Source organism: Atta colombica, unplaced genomic scaffold (genome assembly GCF_001594045.1).
Source record: "Atta colombica isolate Treedump-2 unplaced genomic scaffold, Acol1.0 scaffold1, whole genome shotgun sequence".
NCBI lineage: Eukaryota > Metazoa > Arthropoda > Insecta > Hymenoptera > Formicidae > Atta > Atta colombica.
This window is the reverse complement of record NW_017259183.1, coordinates 4,334,371-4,346,118: the sequence shown is the minus strand read 5'-3', so window position 1 is coordinate 4,346,118 and position 11,748 is coordinate 4,334,371. Positions and strand designations below refer to the sequence as shown.

At 27.9% G+C, this 11,748-nt stretch overlaps 2 protein-coding genes across 2 annotated transcripts; both read left to right on the top strand.

Annotated features, from left to right (window-relative positions):
* Positions 1-1,077: 1,077 nt before the first annotated feature.
* Positions 1,078-2,616, top strand: LOC108694099 (translation initiation factor IF-2-like). The gene is made up of 4 exons (XM_018203395.1): positions 1,078-1,224; positions 1,296-1,411; positions 1,585-1,935; positions 2,430-2,616. The coding sequence occupies exons 1-4, from the start codon at positions 1,078-1,080 to the stop codon at positions 2,614-2,616; spliced, it is 801 nt and encodes a 266-aa protein (XP_018058884.1).
* Positions 2,617-4,349: 1,733 nt separating this feature from the next.
* On the top strand, positions 4,350-9,830 carry LOC108694110. The gene is made up of 2 exons (XM_018203403.1): positions 4,350-4,466; positions 9,612-9,830. Exons 1-2 carry the CDS (start codon positions 4,350-4,352, stop codon positions 9,828-9,830), a joined length of 336 nt encoding a protein of 111 aa, XP_018058892.1.
* Positions 9,831-11,748: the final 1,918 nt, after the last annotated feature.

Sequence of the window (11,748 nt, the reverse complement as noted above, 5' to 3'; positions counted from 1 at the left end):
ACGCCACCCAAGATCAAATCAATAATATTATCTTATGTCCCCCTTGAAGTTATAAAACTTTTGTCTGAAACACTTTTTTCTAAAATGCACTATTCAAGAGAAATTTGAGTCATTTAAAATAGGACACCATATATATATACATGTATATACGGGGTGTTTAATAAGTAACTCTCGTACAGGAGTAAAACGAACTAAACCAAGTCAAAAAGCCATCTACCATTTTACAATTTTCTCAACAGTTAACAAGATATCAATTACTAAAAATCGTCGAACATTGGTTTTCAATAATATTTTACTCAAGTACTATCAATTTTACAGAAAAAGCAAGAGACAAAAATGTTTATTTTCTTCTTATAGAATTCTAAGAATTTTTTCAGAATTTTTTTATCAACTTATTAATACTGCATTTTCTTATTGGCAATTATTTTTACCAACATGAAAAAATATGGTACTAAAAATTACTGAAAAAATTCTTAGAATTCTATGAAAAGAAAATAAGCAATTTTTGTCTCTTGTTGTTTTTTATAAAGTTGATAATAGTAGTAAAATTTTATTATTGAAAACCAATATTCGATGATTTTTAATAATTGATATCTGTTACGAAAATTGTTAACTATTGCGAAAATTAAGTGGTAGAAATGTAAAGTGGTAGAGGACTCTGTAAATATTCCGAAATATTCGGGAATATTCTTGGAAATATTTTTTTGGGGAGAGATTTTCAGAATCTTTCATAAATATTTCAGGAATATATACCGTTAGCTGAGATAAAATTGTATTCCTAATGCATTTTTATCGATAAAATCGCAATCTCTAAAATTCTGTAGAATGCGTAACGTGAACTGCAGCATGTTAGCGCGCTAATACTCACTAACATCGTTGTAAGGACGTTTTGAATCGGCTATTAGGTTTGTGGACACATGCCCATTTTAAGATTACAGTTAAGATAGTCTTAATTAAAGAACGAACTATGAATACGATTTAAATTCGCAACGTGCTTCAAAGCACTGATTTTATAAATACACTTTTCAACTTGCTCAGAAAATCGAAACTTTGGAAGTACAGCTGGAGCATATCCGAATGATGCAAATTAAAGCAAATATTGCACGTATGAAATATCGTTCTGTTTGCTCTGAATTAAAAGAGAAATCAGTACTTTACGCTTCCTCCTTGAAAAATTTAGAAGATGGCATAAGGCAACAAGAAAACGAAATCAAACGTTTACAGGCAAGGCTTTATGTGAAAAGTAACAGAAATTTGATGTTGCACATTTCATTTTACACTATGATTAATTGCAGGAAGTGAAGGAAGAAGCTATAGAATTAAAAGACAGCACTCAAGAGACTTTGGTAAAAGAGGAGATAGAAGAGACAAATTCCAGCAAAAAACGTGATTCTATTATCAAAGAATACAGGTTTACAATAGCTTTACATTAAAAAAAAAAAATCATCTTTCTACTGTAATCGCATTTTCTGTGATTTCAGTTTTGATAAACCTCCTAAAAGTTAATAACTATCTCACAAAATGTTTTCTGATGACTAGCACATTACGAATATAATTCGGCATTTGACATTTCTATGTAATCAGGCAGCGCGTGGCGGAACGAAGGATGGAATTGGAACGATTGGAACGTATGATATTTCATACCCGTCCGCGGGACGATTTCGAAACACGTGGGAAAAGTCGCGTACAAGAGGACATGATCAAGGACGAGCTGGCGCGATTGGAGGAGACGTTCACCAAGCTTCAGAACGCTACCGGAGTGTCCAGGTCCGAGGAAGTTCTGAACCGGTTTCTGGGTCAGAAGGCGACCAAAGAGAGTCTGCAGAAAATGCGAACGGCCACGGAACAAGAGAAGATGGTGTTGGAAAAGAGGAGGCAGGAGCTTAACGCCGAGATAGAGATGAGAAAATTTTCAGAAACAAAGAGCGCCGAACAGTTAGTTTTCGAAAAGAAAAATTAATAACAAATTTATAAAATGTTTGCTAATTGGATATATTATTAATTTAATTAATTTTATTAAAAAGAAATCATTACAACTGACAATGAATGAATCAAACTTATAATCTATATCATCTACTTTAGCTTACAAGATCTATTTTTTTGATATTATAATTGCTTACTTCAAAGTTTCAAACTTATATTAAAAAATCGGCTTTTAAACTGATTCCATAAATTATTAGGTGTGGGAAAAAGTTCGTGGCGTTTTTTTAATGCCATCTAACGGGAAAAACGCCACGAACTTTTTCCCACATCTAATATGATGTCAAACTGATCTCTTAAAATATAGATTTGAGGAGACAGGATAATGTCAAAGTAGAAATTTTCAGAAACGAAAAACAGTTAATTTTTTCGGAAGCAAAAAATTGATAACAAGTTTATAAATTCGCTATAGCTTTAATTAATTTGTAATATTACATTAAACATTTCAGAAACGCGGAAATAGTGGCAAAACTCAACTTGCAAATCGATGAACAGCGATCTCGTAGGGAGAAAGCCGAGAATGCAAGTCGACGAATCCGCGAGCTCTTAAACGAAGTAACTGGTATACTGTATAAACTGTGTGAGAAGTTCCAGGTGAGAGTTATTAATTATAAGTCCGTGGACGACAGAATCTAGATGGAGTCTGACAACTCAAGATAGATTCCGTGCTTAGAAAGGTCCCACGCTGACCGTTTTTCAAACCAGAAAAAAATAGACAATTTCTATAAGTCACTTTAAATAAGATAGCATTTCTAATAATTAATGACATAACCAATTTTATGATAATATATATGATTTTAAAAGTATTCAGTTATGATAAAAAAATAGCATTACATTAAGACCTGATAACTTTTTAGGTTATTCTAAGATTTAAATTTAAAATACTATTAGTACTAGACGAATATAATAAATAAAAATGAGAAATAATAAATCAAATTTGAAAAGCTGCGCAATAATTAGCTGAATAAAAAAAATTAAAAGAAATACTTATTAATGTATAGTCAATTTTCGAAGTAAAGAACCTTAATTAACGCTTTTCTTTTAGCGGTGTGCATGTAACGTGTTCTTACAAATTATCACATACAAGAGAACATATTTGATGAATAAAGCTTCGTAATGTCGAAATGGAAGTGCCGTGTAAACGACTAATTGAATTAGTAAAACCATCTTTAGATGCAGCTACGGTGAACATCTTCAACTATTTATTGTTCCTGGAAGCTTGATATTCTTAGTGTTGTTCATCTCGTATCGTTGATGGATTTTCCTGAATATGTCATGTTCTGTAATTCTCACCTCGAGCTACATCACCAGCGCCCGCATTAACACCTCGGTGTTCGATCGAGAATAAACATTTTTGTAACACAAGACGACCGCGTAAAAAATCAGTATTGATTCTATCGGAAATATACGTAGAATCTCAAACTCGTTAATTTCTGATACAAATTGTCCGGCCAACTCTTTCAGTATGTTCACACCAAGGCTACCTTTGGTAAAAATTATATAATGAAAATTCTCTATTTAGAAATGGATTTATTACGGAAACTAGTATAATTTATATAACAAAATCGTAATTACTAAAGACCACCAAAAAAAAAATTTGGTTTGAACAAAAATTAGGTATTCTTTAAAAATACAATATTGTATTAAAAAGTTATTTGTTATTTTTTTTAAATTACTAAAAAAACTAATTTCTTTTTATTTATTGAAACTTTGGATAATGTTTTCTCTATTATTATTAATACTTTAAAAAATAGTAAAAGAAGATAATTTTCAAGTGTTTATAAAATATAAAAATTTTATTTTCCTTACTGCAGAAAAATTAAAATACTTCTTTTTTAATAGAGGAAAATTGTTTCTTAGGAATAGTTAGAAATAGAATTTATTATTGGATTATTGATTATGGTTTGAAATTAACTGTTGATTTGTTTATTAAAAAATTTATTTGTTAATGATTTTATAATAAGATAGATTTAAGAAAAACTGGATGATAGTATTCTAGTTTTAACAAATAAAAAAACTGTTAACTTTAATAATTTTTTACAAGATATCTTATAACATTTAACTTTTTTAATACTTTCATAGGCTGTTTTACAATGAGAGTGAATGGGAATAATACTGTGTAGTAAACTGTAAGTTATAAGAAATTGACCAATCATAATCGATTATTTTTTTCACATTCAATTGCGATTGTTTGATTTCTTATTATTACGACTTACAAGTTACTATACCTACAAGTTACTATATTACTCCCTTTAGACGGTCTTTGAGATACATCTTTTTCTTTCTTTGATTTTATTAATATAATATTTCGACATTTACAAAAACATTTATAGCATGTTACAGATACTCCTCTCCTTGAGAATATTAAAATGGACGATACTTTAGCAGTTATCGAATTATTAAGTAATAAAGTCAAACATGGCATGGACGTTTTAAATGCATCCGACAAATATCTTGAAACAATGGATGAAGCCTTACTAGACAAGGTTAGTTTCAATTATCTCTAAAAAAGAGTTCTTGAAGTCGACCGATGTGAACCTGGCGCTCAACTTTATCAAAAATAAAAATTAATACTGCAGGCCGTTTGTACTTCGTTTGTACTTGTTTGTACCGATCATTATTTCGTTTGTACCTCAAACAGTTAAACAAAAAGTGAAAAATAAAAAATGGCCAGCGCGCAACTTTAAGATTTTTTAATTTCATTTATGCCATTCGAAAGAGAATCGTTTATACCCCTCTTACTTTCGTTTGTACCTCAAAGGGTTCGGAGGTACAGCGCGTTTCAGTTTTTGCGCAACTTCTATATAGCAAACTTAGCCAATTTTAAAGATATCGAAATAGGACCAACGGCATTCGAAAGAGATTCGTTTGTACCCGTTTGTATCCCTCTTACTTTCGTTTGTACCTCAAAGGATTTGGAGATACAGCGATTTCAAAATTGCATCAATAAATGCATCAAGAGGATAAGTCGGTCATTTTTAAAGATATCGAAATGGGACCAACGGCATTCGAAAGAGAATCATTCGTACCCGTTTGTATCTCTCTTACTTCCGTTTACCTCAAAGAGTTCGGAGATACTATATAAACAAGTAGAAACGAAGTACAAACGGCCTGCAGTATTAATTTTTATTTTTGATAAAGTTGAGCGCCAGGTTCACATCGGTTTGAAGTCGCAGCTAACTGAATATTTCTAAAACATTCGTTTCTAAAATAACAAAATGTTCTTAAAATAATAAAATAAGATTTCGAGAATAATCCGGAACGTTCTGAAATACTTACAAAATGTAAAAGCAATATTCAAATAATTGTTAAATGCATCATTTGTACATTGTTATTCAGAGAATGTTTCATACATATTTTGCAAAACTATAATATTAATTCCTAGAAATTTCAGAAATTTCGGAAATAATTGAATTAATTCTTAAAAAAATTGTCAAAAATATTATTTTTATATTTTTTACCTTGGATCTCAATTTTGGAGATTCACACTTTACTAGCACAATGCTGCGCTTTTTATATTTTTTTCCGTGTGATTCTTATTTACAAGTTTACGCATCTCCGTCACGGCTCTTTATCGGTAAATACGTACTACTCGTTTTCATTAAGAACGTCTCATAAAACGTCCTTTAAAGATCTATGTATGGGTATATATAGGTATTTATTATTATATCACTGCTTTAGTTTAAAAGTAGTAAAATATATGTAATTAAAAGATATTTCTTTACACAACGAAAATAAGAATTTAAATACATAGAGAACACGACACAAGAATTTAAAATACATATTTTCAGTTAACGCTAACTTTATAAAAAGTTTAATTTAGTATTTTCAATTTCTTAATGTGTCGTATATTTCAGAATAGGAAAGAATGTTTACAGTATGTTCAAATATTAATGAAATATTTATATGAACAAATTTATTCATACAATATTACGTACACAAATATATGTATTATATGTAAATATCACTCATTCAGCAATATCTCTGCCAATAAAAATAGAAGATTAATTGATAAATGAGGATTGTTATGTTCAAAACATTTATATTTAAAACAAATGCTTAAAATATGTTTTAAACAAATATATATGTTTTAAATAAATTTTAAATGTGTTTAAAACAAATAATTAAATCATGTTTTTTAAAGGATGTATCACACATACAATCCCTACAAAGAAAATTAAATTTGGAAATTTAATACTTATACTTCAAGTAAACTATATACATATGAAAGTTGTGTGAACAAGATTACATTTTTATCTAATAACACATTTTTGTCATTTATTTATTTTATTTGTTATTATTTTTTATTATTAAAAATTAAAATTTTAAAAATGATAAAAAATCTAAATGTTTTAAATAATTTATCTAAATATTCAAAATAATTTATGCGAAATTTCATTGCGATTTACAGATTAGTTATAAAGATATAGAACAAATAAATATTTTATTTATTTACTAGGCAACTAGTTCATGCATCGCGTAACTCTATACATAAATAATCTTGATTACATTATATATTTATATTAAAGAATTGAGATTTTTGTTATTTATTTTATAATACATTTCCATACATTTTTATTAGAGTACAGTTTATTAAAATAACTTATGATCCAGATAGTAAATCATCACCAAATTTGTCGTATGATTTTTAAACATGATTTAGAATAATTTATAATTTTTTAAATAATTTTGTTATCATTTTGAAAATATATATAAGACATCTTTCAAGGAAATGTTTAACATAGATTTTAGGTAAATAATATCTATATATTTAGAGGATAGGCTCCTATTATAAGATACCGAGTTCATTTGGAATAAATGCTAGAAAGTCTATAGACAGAATTTTAAAAAATAATAGATCATTTTGAAGGGAATTTAATAAGCTTTAAGATAACGTTTAAGATTACATAAAATTTAATTCAAATTCCATTTTTTTTTAAGTTAAAGAAATGTAAAAAGTGAGCAAATCGCAAAGTCAAAAAATTGTGTTCCTAATGTGAGATACTCCAGGAAATCGATAATAAAACGCAAAGTATATCGGTATTGCAATTAAAAAACTTTATTTAATGTTTCTAAAATACAAACAAACACAGCCAACGTGCGCGAAAAATGAGCATGCGATAGATTATATCCAGATTCGTTTTCAGGTAGTTGGAAATATTGGAATCAAACATCACGCAGATATAGCCACTTGACGTTCATTCCGATTGTTTTTTTTATTATTGTATAATAACATTTATACTTTAGCAACAATTTTCATTATAACATAAGGACAGGGTAGGTTATTTCATATTAGGAATACCCTGGGTATCTCATATTACGATTTCCACGCCTTATGATTTTACGATCATCAAATCTAACTTCTGTAATTAAACAATTCAATATATCTCGTATTTTTCTATTAGTACGACCTTACTCTATCACTACATGAAGAATTTATTGCCAAATATTTATTTATTAAATAATAAACAAAATTTAAATGCACATCTTAATAAAACTTGAAGACATTCAAATTCTAAAATCTTGTTTTACAATGACTACAGACATGATCTAATAATGAATTTTCTACTAAATAGTTTTCAATCCAAAAATAATAAATTCATGATGGAATCAATAGATAGCGTTTATTAGTTTAACAGAAACGCTGCTATCTCATATTAGGCGCCTATTTCATAATAGGGGGTTTTCCTCTATTTTTGTTTATATATATAGTATCCCTTATAAATATTATTACAAATATGTAAAATTTACATTTTATTTATTACATAAATTATGTTTTTGTTTGTAATATTCTTAATATTGTTTCTGTTCAAATAAAAAAAATCAAAATCTTGATTTAAAAACTAATTTCTTATATTTTACATTTATTTTTAATTTATTTTGCAAAAACTAAATTATTAGAATTTAAACTTCTCATTATAGATACTAATTTTGATGTTTTTTTTATTGCAAGTCTATTACGTACTTTACTATGTACAAAGCCAAAAGTGGAAAATAATCTTTCAATGTCTCCAAAGGATGCAACAGCTGCATGGACTTATATTGATAAATCAAATATAACATTATTTATGTTTTGGAAAGAATGCCATTATTGGACTGACAAATACTGAAAATATGTAATGCGTGTTATGTATACTATAGATTTTTACTACTGGCAATGTATATTACAATACAAATTATATCATCGATGAAATATTATAAAACGGCTGATCAAAAGCACTTTTTTCAAAGGGATCGGTGGAAACATTGGAAACTCCGCAATTGAAGAGTATATCGAATTAACATTTTAAGTTCTTAAGATTTTTAAACCCGGATTTACAATAAAGCCTTTCTAAGCCTTAAGCCATAAGGAATGGACGAATCACAATCAATTATTCTCTTTGCATTCGAATGGAATTATAGATCTGGACTAAGACTTTGCTTAAGATGATCTTCAAATCAGTTAAAATAAGAATAATCTATAAATATCAGAAATTTTAATAATGTTTTAAACAAGTTTTTGAAAGTACTATTTGAAACATATTCTTGAAGCTTCCACGGATGCTTTCTATATAAAAATTATGCGTTTCGCGGATTTTCTCCATGTCCAGATTCATTCTTGGAATGCCAACGTTTCGTGAATCTTGCATTCCACTTCATCAGGGCGAGGAGCAGCTTGATACTATATCAGATTGCTCCTCGTCCTGATGAAGTCCTGATGAAGGATTGCAAGGTTCACGAAACGTTGGCATTCCAAGAATGAATCTGGATACGGAGAAAACTCGCGAAACGCATAATCTTTATATATTTGAAACATATTCAAGACGTATTTAATATATGTTTAATATATTTTAAAAAAAAACACAATAGTGTTCTTTTTACAAGAAACATAATTTTTTACCAACTCTGGTATAAATAAAAATTCTATACAGGAAAGAATATAAAAAAATCTGTTCTTTTTCCACTCCAAGTTTTGAATTGCATTATACACTAACGTAATAAGTTAGTAAAATAGATATAGTTTGTTTCATTTTAACTTATTGCACTAGATTAGAATTAATTCAGAACTCTTTGAAAAAAGATTAACAAATCTAAAGTGCGCAGCATTTCATTTGTTCAATGAGCCATCGGTAAAGGTAAAAATTTTAAAAATGTATTTTTGGAGTACAATTTTGTTTAAAAATTATTTCAACCTCTGAACCTCTGAAATTTTTGGAAAAAATTATAATTTTATAGAACATATGTCAAATTTACAACATTATCTAAATATATAACAACACAATGTGAATGGAATTTTTAATGATTATTTGAATATTATTCTTATAATACAATCAGTAAATATTTCGGGATATTCTGGACTACTCTTTCATATTGTTTTGAGATTTTAAGAACATTTTACGAATATAATTAGTTGGATTATTTAATATCTGTATATTTTTTATTCTAAATTATTTACTTTTACAAAAAATTTTATAATTTTTCTAAACCAACTTTTTAAATTTCCAACTTTCTTTAAATATTCCTTTACTATTATATTACATGCGAACAGGTTCTCTCGAATTTGCAAATTATGCGTGATTTATGTGAGCGAAAATTCAAAGGAATCCCTAAATTGACACGATCGGCCATAAATATTCGCTTTCGTCTTTCAGTTAGAAACATTGTCGATCGCTACAACCTCAGTAGAAGGCAGAACAATGCGTGTTAACAGCGGTGGACCATTGTTTCCAAGGTTTCCATCTTGTGCGACTCCGGCTGCTCCTCTGTCGGAGGACGAGGACGAAGTCCCGTCTCGAAACGCATTGAAAAGGCAAGCGCAGTTACTCGTTGATACCAAAAGCCGTCGTAAAGGATTCGCCTTTAGAAGATGAATTGTTTAAATCATTCGAATGTAAAAACAAAGTCAGTTATTATAAAACTTTTCTTATCCATCCATCTTATCGATCCATATTATACAGCATGTTTCTTAATTCGCAACCAAAATTTTAATAATATATTTTTTACTTAATAAGACAAAAATCCTAATATGTCGAGAATATAATAGTATTCAAATTGATAGCAATTAAAGTTAACTAATCGCAGAGCTAATATTTCAGCGCGCTCATCAATGACGATACATACATTATACAAATGAATGCTTTTACGCCTATATTCATCCCTTATGAAATTGAAATAGTTATCTATAAAATAATGCTTCACTAATCATATTCAAACATAGAAAATAAGTACATATGTATATATATATGTATATATATATATATTTTTTATATATATATGCAATATACATATAATTATAACAATATAAAACATTACAGAAACATTAAAAATAATAAATATATATAATGAATAATTTTCCAAACTTATCATAAACAATTTCGTATGATAAAAATGTTTTCCTTAATATCAAGCTATTTTCCAACATATATGCATATATATAAAAAAAATATCATAAAATTTGGCAATACTTAATGAAAAGTATGTAATTGACAAGGAATGGAAGTAATTCGTTACTTGTAAGGAAGTTACAGTTACAAATTACTTTTTTATTAACTCTACTGATAACTGCGTTATTTTTTTTTTTGGTAACTGTAACGATAACGTAGTTATATTTGTTTAATGGTAACAAATTTAACAGTTACATTTTTTTGGTAACAGCAATAAATTTACAGTTGTTAATAAATTTAATATTTACTTTTATCGTTACTTTGCATACGATTAGACACGATTTGATTGGATACAACCTCTACAACACGAAATTTACAGTAATATTATTTTGAAAGATTACAATATTTCATAAAACATTGCTGTAATATTATAACAATATTCCTATGTGCGAAAAATAAAAATTGCTGCAATATTTAAAGAAATATTGCATACATATTGTTATAACATTATGTAATATTTCAATAATTATTCCAGTTTTATTAATTGCTGACATATTATTGTGTGTTTACCAAAATACAATAAGTTTATAATAAAAAAATATTCGGGGCTAAGACAATTAAAATTTCAATTTATTGTTATAGATACAGAATAATCGTAAAAAAAATATATACTCTTTTTCGGACTATGTATATATATATAATCGACGATTTGCACAAATTGATATATTACGTAGATCGTCAAGATGATTACAAAAAGTTACGTAATATATGTATATACAGAGTGAATCAGAGTTGAACTAACTTTTTACTCTATTAGAGAAAATTATCGACTTTAATTGGATTACAACGTGCGTGCAGTCGATAATTTTCTGATAGAGTAAAATCTGGTTCAATGACTTTGGTTCACCCTGCATAATTCGGAAGAGATTAATTCTGTCGTTCTTAAAGCGCTTAATAAATAATACTTAATCAATATTGGTACAATGCTGATGAAATTGTGAACATTATCGTTTCAAACTTCTTGTCATTTTAATTTGTCATATTACAATAATTATATTCAATTTCATAATATTATATATTGTCCATTTTATTACATATTATTATATTGTCTATTTTATTACATTTTACACTTATCCCGTGTAGAAATTGAATTAGGGATATTCGATCTCGGCAAAAGAATCGATTTTTTTAATTGACCCGAATCGCAACTGTAATTATCGATTCACCAAAAATTCGAGAGATAAAGAATCGATTTAGTGGAAATCAATCTAAAAAATCGAGGCTAATTGTACACTGTAAACTTATAAAATTCAACGCACACGTGCATATATCTCTTGTGCCATTTATACAGAATGAAATATGTGCTCTTCATTCTTTTTATTTTATTGTACAGGTTTAATATGAT

Coding starts and splice junctions, on each gene's coding strand:
- LOC108694099 (XM_018203395.1), top strand. CDS start 1,078: ATGATGCAAATTAAAGCAAATATTGCACGTATGAAATATCGTTCTGTT. Junction 1,412..1,584: donor TCTATTATCAAAGAATACAG/GTTTACAATAGC, acceptor CTATGTAATCAG/GCAGCGCGTGGCGGAACGAA. Junction 1,936..2,429: donor GAAACAAAGAGCGCCGAACA/GTTAGTTTTCGA, acceptor TAAACATTTCAG/AAACGCGGAAATAGTGGCAA.
- LOC108694110 (XM_018203403.1), top strand. CDS start 4,350: ATGGACGATACTTTAGCAGTTATCGAATTATTAAGTAATAAAGTCAAA. Junction 4,467..9,611: donor ATGAAGCCTTACTAGACAAG/GTTAGTTTCAAT, acceptor TTCGTCTTTCAG/TTAGAAACATTGTCGATCGC.